Source organism: Peromyscus maniculatus, chromosome 1 (genome assembly GCF_049852395.1).
Source record: "Peromyscus maniculatus bairdii isolate BWxNUB_F1_BW_parent chromosome 1, HU_Pman_BW_mat_3.1, whole genome shotgun sequence".
Classification (NCBI taxonomy): Eukaryota; Metazoa; Chordata; class Mammalia; order Rodentia; family Cricetidae; genus Peromyscus; species Peromyscus maniculatus.
The window spans coordinates 180248483-180265687 of NC_134852.1; the positions used below are offsets into that span (position 1 = coordinate 180248483).

General features: G+C 44.5%; 1 protein-coding gene across 6 annotated transcripts in view; it reads right to left on the reverse strand.

Moving 5' to 3' along the window:
• Positions 1-6519: 6519 nt before the first annotated feature.
• Glis3 (GLIS family zinc finger 3) overlaps positions 6520-17205 on the reverse strand; it is a 447159-nt gene continuing 436473 nt past the window's right edge. For all 6 annotated transcript variants that reach the window (XM_076561823.1, XM_006987450.4, XM_076561816.1 and 3 more), the window contains 2 exons: positions 11532-11714; positions 6520-10731 (listed from right to left, as the gene is read on the reverse strand). In XM_076561823.1, the coding sequence (XP_076417938.1) occupies positions 10595-10731; positions 11532-11714 (320 nt within the window). In that variant the 3' untranslated portion in view covers positions 6520-10594. The remainder of the gene's footprint in view (positions 10732-11531; positions 11715-17205) is intronic.

A 17205-nucleotide genomic window follows, 5' to 3' on the forward strand; every position in this document is an offset into this window, starting at 1 on the left:
CAGGCGCCCTTTCTGGATGCCTCCCAGGAAGACAAAGAGGTCCTCCTCATTTTCAGGGAACGGCCTCACCATTGTTCCCATGGAGGCACATGCTATGGCAGCCACAGGGGGTACTGCTCAGATTCTGAAATCCCAGGGACTGTGAGTGTTCCCACAAAGCTGGACAGTGGATAGCACAGAGCTGAGGCAGGAGTAACTTCAAAACCGTGTGTTGAGGGCTGGTTTTTTTTTGTTGTTGTTGTTTTTTTCTTTTCTTGCTATGCATGTGTTAGGCCCTGGTTTAGGTCCTGGCACTAAAAAAACCAATGTGTATGCCAAGCATGTTCTCTATTCTCTACAGCCAACTGAAGAACACATGGTTGGGGACACTGCTTTCCTCCAGTGCCCTACAAAGCGGGCACAATGCCAAGTTGCTCAGATTCCCTAGCTGCCTGGGGTGTAGATAGGAGATTGGACACCACTAATTCTCTTTCAGGTCCTCCTCTGCTTGGCAGCTCTTCAGAAGGACCCTAGCCTTTGAGTCAGCAAGATGGAGATGACCAAGAGCCTCTTCCCAGAGTGCCCTTCAGCCTAGCTAATTCTACACAGCATGGAACCCTTCTACTGGATAGGAGCAATCTTTGTATGGGAACATCCCAAGAGGCTGGAAGAGCTTCTGTAGACTTAACTGACATCACACTCTGATCCCCGCGCTCGCGGCCCCCCCCCCCCCCCCCCCCCCCGCCCTACCCAATTTGGCCTCTGTACTGTTCCTTTCCCCAGGGTACTATGTCAATAATCTTTTACATTTCCAGCCCTGCCTCAGTATGTGTGTTCCAGGGGAACTCACTTCCTGCGAACCCCCATACTTTACAGGCAAACAGAAGAGCCCATTTGAAGTCAGTCCACTTGGAAATGGCACCAAGATGACTGATAGTCATGTTTTATTTTCTTGCATTATCTTTTGCTCCCAACTTGCATGTAGTGTTGGGTCTGAAGCTCAGAAACCAGCTGTTAGAGGAATGGAGGAAATACAAACAAATTTCTAACCTTGTGTCTGATGGGATCAGGTGAGTTTAAGACTGCTTGAATTTTCCCTAGTTCTCCAACGGCTCCCTTGTGCCACCAGTATCCAGGTCTCTCCTTTCTGTCTTCCATCCATTTCCTCTCTCAGTGCCTAAAGACCAGAGCAAGCACAGCTCTCCATCATGCAGTCTGCCTGAACCACCTTCCCATTGCTTCCTCAGGGGCTTATCCCCCTTCTCAGAAAACCAGGGGCCATTTACAGGAACCGTTTCCACCTATCCACATCAGCCACTGCTCCACGGAAGACTCAACTCCCACTCACTCAGAGAGTGGGGGGTCCTTCCAAAGAGCATCCCAAGAACATTGGCCAAACAGAGATATTTTGCAATTTTATTATCTGCTGGGTGTCAGGCATCTTAAGAAGTGTTCTGCCTACTCTATCATTGTATTAAAGTGGTAAGATGTGAAAAACATCAATTTAGCACTTTAAGTATACAATTGAGTAGGTACACATTCATAATATTGTATGCTATACATTATCCACCCACAGAACATCTTCATCTTCTCAAATAGAAATCCTGCGCATGTTAAAGAGGAGCTCTCCATTGCCCTCCCACCCTCAAGCCTGGTAAGTGCTATTCTACTGCCTCGGATTCGACAATGCTAGGTACCTCCAATGAAAAGCACCCTACAGCATCTCTCCTTTTGTGTCTGAATTACTTCACTTAGCATAATGTCTTTGAGGCGAGACCATGGTTTAATGTTTATCCTAACTTCCTTCAGTTTTAAGGCTGCGCAGCATTCCACTGTATACATATAACATGTTTCATATACCCATCTGCTGTTAGGTGTTTTAGATATTTTCACCTTTTCTATCTTCTGCATAAGGCTACCATGAACATTAGTATACATACAGTCATGCACCATTAATGATGATGATGTCCTCTGAGAACTGCAGGTAGGTGCATCTGACCTTGTGCCAGCATCACAGAATGCACTTACACAGACCTAGATGGTAAAGGTCAGTCATTCCACATGGCCTTGGGATGCAGTCAAGAGACACATTGGTTGCATGAGATCACTGCCACAGAAACAGCAGATTTATAGTCAAATTTAAAATAAGTATAAAGTATACACTCTAAAACAATAGGAAATATAGCAAATACATAAACAAGTAGTCATTCATTATCCAGTATAATTTATGCTGCATGATGAGATGCGCTATGCTGTTATTTGATGGGTTTATTTACATTAGCATCACCACAAACTGGTGGGTAACTCTTGCACTATGACCTCAGCTGGCCACAGCAAACTAGGCAATGGGAGTCTGTGAGTTTCATTTCAACCTCATGAGACTACCCTTGGGCATGGGGCCTGCCATTGATCAACCCATCCTCTTCTGTGCATGGATGCTACTGAGTCCCTGATTTCAATCCTTTTGACTTAAGAGTGGAAGTGCTAAGTCATAGGAAGAGTGGAAGTGCTGAGTCATAGTGCTGAGTCACAGGAAGAGTGGAAGTGCTGAGTCACAGGAAGAGTGGAAGTGCTGAGTCATAGGGTAAAGATGAGCTTGACTTGTTAAAGGAACCACTAAACTGTTTCCACCGTAATAACAAGTCGTTTTCTGGGGGAAAGGTTGCTTTCTTGCTTTACAAACTGTGTGTGATGTCCGGATTCTCTCTTGGACAGTCACAGTGCACATTTACTGAAGTGAAGGCTTTGAGTGGTCCTGAAGACAGGTCAAAGCGACCATGATCCATCATCTCTAAATTCCATAGTGATCTCATTTTTGTAGAATAAGTGGAAACGTGCCACCTGATGCTGGTAGGGGAGACAGCTCTCCGAGTCCAGCAGGCTTCCCTGGAAAGGGCTGTAGCTGTGGGCCAGGAGTCTTGGAAGAATTGTTCTGAGCAGAGAAGGGGCTGTCTCCATCCTTCCAGGTAGCATGCTGAGTAACTTCCCTCCCCAGCTGAAGGCCTGTTCATCCTTCAGGACTAGTTCCCACACCCCCTACTTCTCACAGGCAATTCCAACTCTGTCTTCTTTCCTAGGCAGGAATTAGGTGCCCCCCTTCTGTGAGCTCTCCAGTTTCTCTTAAGTACTCTGCCTCCACCATGTCAGGGCAGTCAACTGTAGTCTGCACAAGCAGCCACCTGGAGAACTTATTAAACATTTGGGTACCTTCAACTTGCTAGAATTTCTACTCAGCTCTGTGCTATGTATTTGGTGCTTCTAAAATGCACATTTTTCCTATTACTTAAAATACTACATTAATTTTATTTCCTGAGTTTGCTTGTGTGGGGGGAGTGTCACAGTGTACCAGTGGAGGTCAAGTGACAATTCTTTGGAGTCCTCTCTACCATGCATATTCAGGTATTGACTGCAATTATCAGTCTTGCTGGTCCCATAAAACATGGGTTAAAAAAAAAGAAAACAACAACCCCGGGCAGTATTTTCTATGGCTGATTCTTATGATCGTTAGTTCTTTGAAGATGAGCTACCTCATTTTATATACATTTGGTATACAATCAAAGAATGAATGAACACACAAGCCAGGTGGTGGTGGCTCAAGCCTTTAATCCCAGCACTTGGGAGGCTCAGGCAGGCACGTCTCTGTGAGTTCCAGGGCCAGCCTGGTCTACAGAGTAAGTTCCAGGACAGCTAAGGCTGCACAGAGAAAGCCTGTCTTGAAAAACCCAAACCCAAACCAACCAACCAAACAAAAATGAACACATGAATAAATGAGTGAAATTACCTGTTTCCTCTTCTGTAAAATGAGCTGATCAGCAGCTCTTTCAACTTTCCCCTGCCTATATTTTTCATTCAACAATGAAAACTGAGTTATTTTGCCCCCATATACTAGAATCTCAGCAGCACACAATATGCAACCTCAAGCATACGAAACCTGCTAATGAGGATTTAGTCCAGGCTGATATTAAATAAATGACTCAAGATTCTTAAGACTCATAGTTTTGTAAAGCACCAAGTTTGCCTAGGCTAGAGACACAAAGAGAAACATCCACATTTGCCTGTGTAAATTTACTGTGACTGGATGTATATTCTGGAATTAGAATATTCTGTAATTAGGCATTATGGGAAAACAGAGGGTCCTGGGTGTTGCGGGGGCAGGGTGAGGAATTCATCTACTCTCAATCTACCTGGAGCAAGCCAACTGTCAGTACTCCCGACTCAGATACAATGGTTTCCTATTGATGGAAGGTAGGGTCTTATTTGTGCCAGCGTGTTGTCTTACCACCAGGCTGCACCCCCCTCCCTCGCCAGCACCTTTCCCTCTTACCCCTTGCAGGTTTTGAGGCGGTTCCAGTTTCTCATAAGCACTGTGGCCTGAGAAAAATGAAGGCATCCATTCCTTATAACCTCTCAGCATTTCAGAGGAAAAAGATTGGCTATGGCTGCCAAGATCCAGCAAATATTTGGTTAGCTTGGAAAGAATGGGCGCTCATTTTCCAGTTCTCACAGATTTCTGTATGCCCAGTTTCTTTTATTAAAAACGTTAAATCCAGAGATAAAGTGGAATGGCACTCCAGGCTCCCAGCATTCATCTGTATCCCGGGGAGCAGAACCCAAGATTTAAACAAAGAAAAGCTCAATCAATAGAACTCATGAATTCCCTCTAGGAACAGGACCCTAGGTAGCAGAAGGACGATCAGATGGTTCCTATCTGCAGCTTTCTTTGAGTGGATATTTATGGGATGGGCTAGAGACCCTCTTTCAGTTGAGGAGGGGAAGTATACTGTGGCCCACAGGCCAAATCCTGCTGACCACTGTCTCTTGTTTTTGAACAATATGTGAATTAAGAATACTTAGAAAAAAATTGAAATAGTTGGATTTAAAAAGAAACAAGGGGGAAGTTTCAGATTTGCATCCATCAGTGGAGTTTTGTGGGAACGCTGCCACGCCTGTGTATCTGTGCCTTGTCCACAGCTGCTTTGAAGGACAGTGGTAGAGCGGTTGAAAAAGGGACTAGGTAGCCCTCCACATATAAAATATGCACCATCTGGCTCTTCGCAGAAGCAGTCTGCAGAGCACAGGAGGAGGGGATGAAAGACTTGGTGTTCTGTTATCTGAAGTAAAAACTGTAAAATATATATGCACAGTAAAATAATTATAAAGCGAACACCTGGGTACCCTAGCGCGTGGACAAAGAGACGAAGCATCGTCTCCCAGCAGCTCTGTGTCCCAAGAGCCCTTCCCAGAGTCGGGACTCCGTGGTAATGTTTTCCTTGCTGCCCTTAGCAGCACCACCACCTAAACTATGTCATTGAATTCAGTTTTTCTTGTTTTAAAGTAGCCATTAATAAAGGCACGCTGAGTGGTCATTTTGTGCTTCTCTCCATCAGGTTTGTGAGGCTGCTGCGTGGGAGTCCGGTCCTATCACCCCCTCTGTGGCATCTCGTTCACTACATCATTCAGGCAAGGCTCATTGGTTCATTTTCCTATCAGTGTCGAGTTTGGAACTATTGTGAATAATACTGCTATGAACATCTTACCTCTGAGGTATCCTTGCTTCAGACTCTTGGCAGAGGCAAGGCCTTGCTAGGACATGGGATCTCCCTACCACCACCTCTCCCCCTTACTGCCAAGCCGTCCCCTTGGGGGTTGGAACAAACCACAACCACAGCTGCTGTTGCTTGAGGAAGCCGAGGAGTTCCTTCACCCAGTCAGTGCCGGCTCTCTGGCCTCAAGGAACCCAGCAAGGTACCCTGCCATTGTCTAGCGTCCCTTAAAATGACTCTTTAATAAAATCTTTGCACAAATGCTCCTCGGAAGGATCATTTCCCTTGCATTTTAAAAGTCCACGTAGCCTAGGACGGCCTCAAACTCATAACCATGCCTTTGCCTCCTGCATGTTGGAACTGAAGGCAGGTGCCAGCCTTCCCAGCTGCTATGGTGACCCTGGTAAGTGCCTGTGCTTGGCTAGTAGGTTGGTGGGTGTCAAACCACCCTGACCACTCTCCCTGATGCGTGGGTACAGAGCAGGGGTTCCCAACCTTCCTAATGCTGCAACCCGTTAATATAGTTCCTTATCTTGTGGTGACCCTCCCATTATAAAATTATTTCATTGCTACTTCACAACTGTACTTTTGCTACTGTTATGAATCATAATGTGAATATCTGATATGTAGAACATTGCGACCCCCAGATTGAGAACAAACCCTGGTATAAAGGAAACACAGTACAACACGGGACTAGGTGGCCTTCTAAGAGCAGAGTACCACGGCAGGAAGCACTGTTCTCAGGGGGCACCGGGGATTCTGATCCCAACCCTTGGAAGCTGACAGTGCTGTATCTTCCCTGAAAGGTTTTAGGAAAATGGACCTGAAAGGCCTCTCCTCCCCCTGCCAGCGCGCTGAGAGCCCAGCACCTGGGGTAGCAAGCCCTGGAGGCATTGCTGAAGCATGATGTAGCGCGGCATTGAAAGAGCACAAATAAACTCCGAGCCCTCGCACACATTTATCCAGTTTGGGAAGTGGATTAATAGAATAACCAATAAAACATGTATAAAAGCTTTAATTAAATGTGATGAAATAAAACTTCATGTTTTATTTATGGACACTCCCAACATGTAAAGGATTCGGGGAGACATTCATTTTTACTGCCATTTCGTCCTCCTATCTATAATTAAATCCAGGCTTCAGTTCTGGCCCAAAGCGATGCGGCATTTTAAAGCTGGCCTCGGACCCCCCCTCCCCATCTGCTTTTAATTATAATTACCATCCCCAATACAGAGGAGGCTGGTGACAGGACAAAACAGAACAATAAAACAAACAAACAAACAACACTGGTCGCCATTGTGTTGGAAGGAGACGGCGTGGAAGGAGTACTTTCAGGCAGGAGGGGCAGCCTCGATTTCCAGTTTTATTCTGTGCCAAGTACACAATCCCTTCATTTTACTTTTGACATAAAAAAAGGACTTCATGAAACAAGACAAAATAACTTATGATTATATGAAACATAACTGTGACAAATCGCAAAACTATACATATTAATAGAAAAAAGTGTACCTAATTCCTTAAAAGATTTACGAGAACAAGCACCAGATGTGCCCTACCATCAAACAGGCCCATATCCAGGATGATATATGCAGCTCGGTTCTCTACGTGAGTATATAGAACAATGTACATGGGCCTGCGTGATTTATGGAAAACAGATTTCCACTTTTTTCCCCCAAAGTGCTTTATGTCAGCAACATTACAGAGGACGCTTCTCTGTCTGTACAAAATAAATCTCTTCATTTCTACACTCACCATTTTGTCCAATGAGTTTGGTTTTTCTCTTTCCCTGTTACTTTATCCACAGCAATAACAACATTGGTCTGAACAGTCAAATCAAATCAAACACCAAATAACAAAACTGAACCTTATTGGAGGCTATGGTCAATACTTCCAGGCAATCAGGGCTGAGGAGGGCTGAGAGTTCTGTGACGGGGAGATGTTTTTAAGCTTGCAGTAGTGAACTAGGGCAGTTGCTAGGTGGTCACTTTAGGCCTGAACATAACCAACACTACCCAGGGATTTCATGCTGTGGTCCGCCACACATGCCATTTTCCACCTGGGCCATGGGATGTGGATCCACGTAAGGGACTATGCTTCACGGGGCCATGGAATTCTTACAGTTTTTAAGTGCTGATCAGAGGGTCAATTACAAGTGCCACTTTGATGCTGTCCCTTTAGGGAGTTACGACAATGGATGGAGCAACAAAATGTCTCTAGGCATGCTCATCTTTTTTATGTAATAGGATAATTGGATTTGTGCTACGCATGTTTTCATAAGCACTAGTTTTTATTGTTGTTGTGTTTTTGTTTTTAAAGGGGAATGACAATTTCCATTTGGATGCTTATGAAAATGGCTACCCATCAGGGCTAGAAAGGCCTAGGAATGGAAGGGAATAATTTATGTTTTTTAAGCTCTATTTTTCACTGCTTAAAAATACTGATGGAACTATGTAGGCCACAGTAAGAAAGGGGCATATTTTAAGCTAAGGAGAAATTCCAGAACCCAAGGATAGACAGCTTGTACACTCTGAAGGACCCTGAACATGCCATGTCACGAGGCCCTGGCCCCCAGACCAGTGTCTGTCAGGAATACACTCAGGGCCTTTGGTGGGGGAGGGGCCGCACTGGACCTGTCCTTCTGGGGCAGGCTGTGGGGCTGGGGCTGGGGCTGGGGCTGGGATGTATGGTCTAGTAATAAGGACTTGATGACACCAGGTCCTCCTAGGTGATCCAGGAAAGGAACAGCGCCACCATGAGTCCAGAGCCTGGTTCGTAAGCCTGACGTCTCCACCACAGGGAGAGATGTCATACATGGTCCTGTGTTTCTATTCCCTTCTATGACTCTCCTCCTCCTTCTAGAACTCCATAAGGTCAATCAACTACCTTTCCCCTCTTCTTTCCTTATCACCCAAATGAAATGTGCTTGGAGTGTCTTGTAAAAGCTTGAGGGTTTAGGAACTGATATATGCTGCTCTTGAGAGTGGGGTCTCCTTTTCTTTTTAGAGGGTGACAGGGGTCAAATGAGGGTCACTATCAAATAAGCCAGTGTGTTGACATGTATGTGTTCAGGATCAGCCCAAGTCTAATGACCCCCAGGTCTACAAGGGCGGTAGTGTCCAGCAGCGTGAGAGCTCACCTGGGGAGGAAGGCCGATGAGCTTCCTTCCTTAAAGCTCAGAAGACCTAGAATTCAAAGTCTTGTGACTTAGACGTCTACGCAATAGTTCCCCTCAAGAACACGGCCTCTTCAGCAGCACCAGACCGAGTGCTGTGAGACTGAACCCACACTGGGTTCTGTATCTTCCCCATTCAGTGGCATCCTGGAATGAAGCAGGGGATGAGGTGGAACTCGTCTGACTTGGGGCCAGACTCACAGGTCTGTATTAGGGTATAAGCAGTCTCATGACCCTCAGACACCAAGCTATTTAAGGTCACAGTGACTTCAGTTTCAGAAAGCACTCAGCTTCAGTTCTGCTAAAAAAGCATTTTTTAAGGAGAAAAAAAAATCCTGAAATGTGAGCGAACTAGAATGTTAGAATTGACTAGCTTTTTGGAGTTTGGCTTATTTGTATAGCCTTTGCCCTAGGACAGAGCATCTTTTTAAGTACCCTTCTAAAAATATCACCAGAAAATGATGTCTTGTTTAGACTTAACATAAAATGGCTGTGTGCTTTTTGAAAAATTCCAGGCCTTCAAAGCAGAGTTCCAAAAAGCTGCTTTCTTGAGCCTACCTTCTGTGAACCTTCCCAAGAGTTGCTAGGATTTGGTGAATAGTCGGTATGTGTGAAACACTGTTTGGAAGGAGGAAGAAAGGATGGGGAAACAGGAAAATGGGGAGGGGAGCAGAGGAGACAGACAGATGAGGGGATCCCTGTAAGGAACCAGGCAGAAGGCACACAGAGTAACCGGACAACAGGTGCCCTTGGTTTGGTTTCCTGAACAAAGCTACATACATGACTCAATGCGTCCCATCTCTCATGGTTCCCAGTCTATCCTGGGCACACAACCAGAGCTGAGCCAATATATGAACCATTCAAATGAAACATTTTTCAAGCTGGAGTCACTGAGACATCAATACAGGAGGGTGATTATTTTTTTAAGATGGTCTCAATATATAGCCCTGGCTGATCTGGAACTCACTGTGTAGACCAGGCTCATTTCAAACTCAGAATGCCTTCCAAGTGCTGGGGTTAGAGGTATATACCACCATACACAGGACTGAAGGGTTTTTGCAACAATCCTGGAGGGAGGCAGGGAGAGGTGTGTGTGTGTGTGTGTGTGTGTGTGTGTGTGTGTGTGTGTGTGTGTGTACTATTCTGTTTCCCTCAGATAACCTTTGCTACACTGCAAAATTAGGCCAGAAAGAGCTCCAGCTGGGGTAAAATACATGTAGCTGGGGTGATTAAAACGGTAATGACTTATACCAAAAGAACAAACCTTTAAATACGTTTCCTTTAAAAGTAGATGTAAAAAGCAAGTCTTTGAAGTTCAAAAACAAAGTAAGTTGCCAAATATAAAACCTTATCTTGCCATTGGAGGATCATCAATGGAGAAGCAATAGTTAGCATGGTCTATGCAAGACAAATGTTAAAGCCAGAGTCTGAGAGAGTCCAAGCCACACCTGCTTTGGACATGGATTTCCCACACTGTTTATGGCTGTGCATCACTCAGCCATGAGGGAAAACATGGGCGAGACAGCACATTCTGCCTCTGGTAACTGGGCGGTCTTCCCCTTAAGTCTTGAGTAAGGGTCATCCCATTCATGTGCACATTCATTGGTGTCTTTTGAGAGCTGACAGCCAGGAAGGAACAGGTATCTTTAAAGTGAGACTCTAAATTCCCTTTGAAAAGAAATTCCTGCGTGTCACCTGGCCCAGCCAATTGAGGGAAAACGGAAGAGGTGCAAGCTTTCCCAAAAAGCCAGATCCGATGACCATCCAGTCCTGCCTTCCAAAGACCTGGTGACCGCACTGGCTCCACAGATTTGGTTGGCATCCTCACACTGCTTGTCAGAGTATGAAGATGAGAGGTGACTCAAAGGTCCTGGATGTGCAGGGGAGACCCGGGGAGCCTTCAGCCTTCAGTATACACAGAGGAGAGCTGGCTAGGACAACGGTCCACGGCGCTGAGCTGCAAGAATGTGGGATCTTCGGGGCCACTGCGAAGAGCTTCCCCAAAGAGGCTTGAAGAAGCTGAAGGCAAATCGTACACTGGAAGAGAAAGAACACAGGCCGTCAGTCAGTGCCTGTACTGGCTACACAGCACCCCCACGCTGCCTACAGATGCTCCCAGCCTACAGATGCTGGTGGGAGCTAAGGCTTAGGCCTTCTAGGCGTGCCCTTGAGGAACAGAAGGAGGGAAGGTACTGGTTTGCATGGATGTGCTTTAACACAAAATATGACCTTAGCCGAAGTCAAAAGTGGTTGAGCAAGGAATTAGGGTGACCTCAGAAAAGGGACAACGGTAAAGTTGAATCATGAGAAAGAATGGGAGTTACAGATGGTAAAGTCAGGAAAGAATATTCCAGAAGGAATAAACAGAGCTAAGGCAGAGATGAAGGGACACGTGGAATCAGGAAAGCTGAGTATAAGCCAGAATAAGGGTAAAATGAAGGCCAAGTCTGTGCAGGCAGGTCTGGAGAACTTGACACAGTAAAATCCTGAGGGCCTCACTACTGTGCCAGAGAAGACAGCTTGAGAATGGATGAGACTGGATACTAAGATATCCTAGCAAGAAAGTGGCATAATTTATCACGGGGTTAGCAAGCAACGCCAAGTGTGGAGAAAGGCAAAGGTGAGGTGGTGAACTGGGGAGACATACTAGAAGGAAGTGCCATAGTCTAGGGGAGAAATGTTGGCCCTTGTACGGGTGGGCAAAGGGTGAGAGCCAGGGCAGAAGGTGATGATGAGAAGTATCTCAGGGAGAGTTCTACTAGATTCCACATAGTCCCTGCCAGCCACAAGAAAAGCACCCAGCTTCCCTTCTTGTTGACTAAGTCACAGACACCCACCTGTAATGCCTGAGTGTGTTGAGAAGGCTCTATGGAAAACATCAAAGCCAGCCTGACCCATGGACGTGGGGACCAGGCAGTCCTCAAAGGAAGGCACCATACTGCAGGAGCTGCTGGGTGGCACAGTTCTCTGGGAATCAGGGTAATGCGGGGGGCAGAATGTCTGCAGCTGGCCATAAAATCCTGAAATACAAGCATGGCAATGAGCTATTTCAAGGCAGAAACCATCCCTATCCAGGAAGAACCTCACTGAGTCATACTGATTTGACAAAATGCCTCTGCATCCTGAGATGTCTTCTAAACAAAGTGTTTGGATGAGCTGCATTCAAGGCTTGCTGGCTTGTGACCATTTTAGGGAGAAATGTTCTCATCCCAGTCTCTTTCACTGGGATGTGCAAGTATCTTAACTTCTGTATCCTACATTTCAGTCCATTTCCACATTTGACCAAAACCCCACAGAAGGCCCTTAGTCATACACAGCATAAACACAAACAAAACCTAGCATAGACCAATCTATCCATCTTTCTAACACTTCCATCTTCCTGTGGTTTCAAACAGGTTCCTAGTGCCCCACAGCTGGGTGTACTGGATTCTATGTTACTATTACTGTTCTGATCCTCCCAGTCACAGGGAAACTGGACGCAAAAAATACTAGGATGAAAGAAATGAGGAAAGACATCCCAATGCTTGAAAATCTCCACCAACCGATTGATAGTCATATTCCATCTCTCCCCTCCATTTCTGCTCTTATTCAATGGCATTTTTCTTTGCGTTCCCACGTGGTCCTTTCCTATGATCCTCTCCATCCTCCCGATTCCTCACTTTCCCCCTGTCTCTCTTGGCTTCATGATAATGTGTATCAATGGATTACTTCCTGAGCGTGTAATGTGCTTTTAAAAACATCATAATGCAATCTTCATTCCACACTCTATTGATGGGGGAGCGGAGGCCCCGCTGCTGCTTTCCATTGTGCGGTTCCTCAGCTGTACAATGTGAGGCCATTGTCTGCTGCACAGGGCTATTGTGTAGACTGACTAGTCACTGGCTAAGGAAGCAAGCTGATCATGTTTGAAAGTGCTTTAGAAATGTCAGTCACTATTGATATTACTAGTCTGTTTTTAATGGGGAAAATGAGGGGATTACTAGAGGAAGCGCCCTAGGATTCCTCTGCAAACACTAACTGATGGAGAAGACAGAACTAGCTCACACAACTTTGGAATCCCGGTCTCGAATGTCTTCCACCATTACAGCCATCTCTTCTTAAGACTGGAAAGCTTTATTGAGACTCTCTCAATGAGGAAGGGTGGGGCTATTTGGTTGGTCTTCGCTCTCTTTAAAACCAGGGGAACTGGGTACATGCACCCTACTTCAAATACATTCTTCTCAAGGCTCACTTGGAACCTTAAGCTACCGAGGAAATGCCTGGCTCCCCATGGCGGAGGGCTAGCCTACAGTTGCTGTAAACAGCACTAAACATGAGCTTCACTGTTCCTAAAGACACAGACCCCACCCTCCAGGAGCTTACGAAGTTAGACAGAGACCAAATGCAGATTTCTGTTCAGGGCACGTTCCCACCGGAGTGCAATTCTTTCTAAGTGGGTAACAATCCATGTTATATAGACTCCACAGAAAACCTTCATGTAAGGTTGGGGAAAGGCAAAGGATCATTGCAGCATCATTACAGTTCATAGACTAAGATGTCTATGAACATCCCTTATCTAAGCAGAGAGGAAAATGAAGTAATGACTTCTGTTCTTGATTCCCAATGGCTCTGTATGCTTTTAAATGCGACAGGCAAAGAAAGATCCAAACAGATCGCTCTCACATACTCAAGTAACTGACCAGAATGAAGAAGTCAACTCCCCAAATAACCAAGAAACAGACATTAAAATAACAATGCCATTTCATATTCTATGTATTATATTGGCAAAGGTCTCTCCTTGGGGCTGAAGAAGAAGGTACTCTGCTTAGTTTTATAGACATTGGGAAAAGTAGATTCTCTTTTCCAAATCCTTGGACAAGTGTCTGACTACCTCGAACTAGAAGTATACCCTGGGTTTACTCCTCTGAACCTCAGTTTTACCTCTGAGAATGAGCAACCTGAGGAAACTATTCTGAAGAGCATGTTCTGCTGAGACAGTCATTACACACAAACGATGACACAACCAGAGGTCAAACGGTCCAGCGTCAGGGAAGGGTAGAGCACAGAAAGCTACACTTCCCTGATGGGAGAACTGGCCAGCCCTCCAACAGCGCCGCCAGGCACCCTAACACCACCATTCAGTTTGGTCTCTTTTTTAAAAAAGGCAAGATGCAAAATTAATAGTTTATGAAAGATCAGCTTGTGAAGGTCTAAGCATAGCATGAACACAACAAAATACTTTTATCTGTGGTTGTCTTTTTGTTCTATTTCTGTCCAGACTTTAATAGTAGTGAGTATTCTGGAGTCTGTCTGCCTGGGTTCAAATCCTCACTACAATACATACCAACTGCATAGTCTTGGTGTCTCAGTGTCTTAACCTGTAAAATGTAAAATGGGGTTAATGGTAGTGATGATCTTACACTGAGCAATTATAAAAATTATACAAGTTAGCGTCTACATAGCATATAATGATGTTCTCTATATTTTAATAATATAATTTATATATGTATTTGCAAAATAGGCAAAATTATAAGTAAAATAATTTTACCATGAAAATACAGTTCTCAAAAATAAGCTAAATTTGATTATGGGAAATTAAATTCCCCAAAAGGCAAGATGTCCTTCAATAAACAAATGTAAGAATGGACGTAACTGTAGGCAGTAAGCCCCAGTATGGAATGACGATTGAGTTATTATAATCTTGAAAGCATATCACAAGTTGAAGAAAATGGAACATCATAGGCTCACAGGAGAAACAAGCTATGGTTCCCAGACATTTCAGGAGCTAATATGTACCAGGACTTCTTCATTCACCGCAGTGGGCCCAGAACAACAAGTCTAAGTGATTTCAAAGAACCAGAAATTGGATCTGTCAGTTTGGGTCATCCTTTTGACAGAGCTTGACTTTGGGTCCCCATAGGCAGGCACATGTAAAAGCAGTATGGGTCCATCAGGAAGAAATGATTACCATGCTCTATTGGAATGCAATGCCTCCTTACTGAGCAAAGCAGACATTTGCTATCTACAGCTCCATGCTGGCTCTGTTCAGATTTGTCACCCATAAATCCCCGCCTATCACTCCTCAGTGTAACATTACCCTTCCAAGAAGAGAAGCCATTTTTCACTGAACTCCCACAGCTCTCTAAACAGGGACATCAATCATTCAGGTACAACCGCAGAGACACTCACTGGCCTTTTGTGAAAACTAATTCATTCTTTTTCTGAATCTCCCCTCCTGTTTCTGAGAGGCAGCGGAAATGTCACATGCTTCCAACTGTATTCTGGTGTTGTGATGTGTACAAGTTTAAAAGGTCTGTGATAAAGCAAAATATACCTAGTGATAATCCACACTGGATTCTGGGCTTTTATCTCCCAGGTAGGACCTAAGGAAGGAAGGAGCCAAGGAGTCTAGAGTTCCTGCCTGGGGACTGTGCCTGATTGGAGAACTTATCAAAAACAGAATGTCCCTACAAGCATGTTTAATTACTCTAATAGCTAGCCAGGGAAAGGAGACTCTTCTTCATTAACTGCACCCTACCCACTTCGGGTAGCTCCAACAGAGATACCGAATACACTGCTTGGGTGGTGGTGCTAAGTCAAACCAAAGAATTTTAACATGTTCTCTACCCAGTGCAATTTCCGTAAAAGTAACAAAATTAAAAAAAAAAAAATTCCATTAGGATCTTGTCACACATGCAATCCTAGAGAAAGGCCAACTCTTTTTCAGATGAATGGTTCCTGTATTCCAGTGGATGGTTTTCAAACAGCAAATTTGGAAAGAACATGACTTCTCAGACCCAAAGCAAAATGAGGCAAGATGTTAACACATTTTGTGTGCATAAAATCTGAGAGCAAGGGCAAGGTCAGCCAATCTGTCAGTCAGTCAGTTAGTAATGGTTATCAACTGCTAGTTCAAGAACAGCTGGAGAGACCAAAGGACCAGGAGCCGGTCTCTGCCCTTGAGGACTGATAATGGATGGGGACACAGAAACCAACACAAGCTGACAAGAAATATTAGCTATCACAGTTACTTACAAACACCACCCCTCTTTTTTTTTTAACAAGTTATTTCACTTCCAAGAATGGAAGAGGGTGGACGTAAAAGTCATCTCATTTTGTTTAAAGTGAAACATCTAAAAGATCAAGGAAACTTGACTCATTCCTCCTAGTCTCAAGTTTGGCAAGTTTTTCTTTCTAAAAACAAACTTGCTTTCCTAATTATCAAAAGATTTGGGGCTAAATATAACAATAATGTAGGTGGTATAAAAATGAATGAAAGAGATTATCTTTATTTACATAGTTGAGAAATGGCCAGATATATGCTTTCACAACTTTGAATTACACACACACACACACACACACACACACACTCATGCACATACACATAAGAGTGGGGAGGAGGTATGGGCTATATAATACATGTAAAAATGTCATAGTAGAATTGAATACTTTGCAGGATGGCTAAAATTAATATATAAATTAATATATACACAAGATTTATATAAATTAATACATACATAAGATTATTTGTATGTTATTTTAGTTCCTATAACTGCCCATGAATTTCTTCATATATCACTACAATCCCTTCCTAAAAGTTTTTTTCATACTTTGTCACATAGGGTTCCTGAGGTACTTTGATGACAGGTGAGATCAAGAGTTCACAGTCCCCCTTCCACTGCTAGGTGACAACTTCCTTCCCAAATGGAAGAGGAAGTTCCAGAAGGGAGAAGGTGATTTCCAGGGCAGTGATGCCCAACAGGGCCTTCCTCAGTGATGGCAGTGCTTGTCTGTACTGTCCGACATGACATAGTACTTACATGTGCTTATCAAGCATCAGAAGGGAGCTGTCCGACTTCTATTCAGTTTTAATTAGTCCACATCTAAACAACCACACATGGTTCACAGTACTGGTGTAGCACTGGTGTAGACAATGTAACTCTAGGTCAATCCAGATTCCCAGGCTTAGCCAGCCATGTTTCAGCAAAGTTCCTGATTAAATTCTTGAAAGAACAACACAGAGTGGACTAAGGGTTGAAATAAAGCCAGATAAATTATTTTAGTCTCTTGGCCTTCGAGACAGGAAGTGTATTAGACTGTTACATCTATCTGTTTCTTACCCGTCTCGCACTTCTGCCTTGTGGGAAGGAACGGGAGCCTGAATACCTAAGTACAACAGTCATCTCACCCACTCCCCTCAGGGCGTTAAACTGCTAGGGTGCTCACCGGTTCTGTAGCGCTCTTTCCCTTCCGGAAAACAACAGTAGCAGAAAGCAATTTGTGTCACATCTTCGCGGTGCACTCTACTCTGGACTCACCTCACTATCCACACAAGGAGTGGGAGCATCACAGGTTGGTGGCATCCTTGGAAACCCGTGATGGTGAAGGGTCAACAGAGAAGGCTCTATCCAACTTATGTACATGCATGGATAAAGACTCATTCCAGCAGATCGCACCTTGCAAAGTGTCAAGTCATATCATACACTGTGTTGGCTAAACTAAGTTCTTGTACTACGTGATGGTGATGCCAGG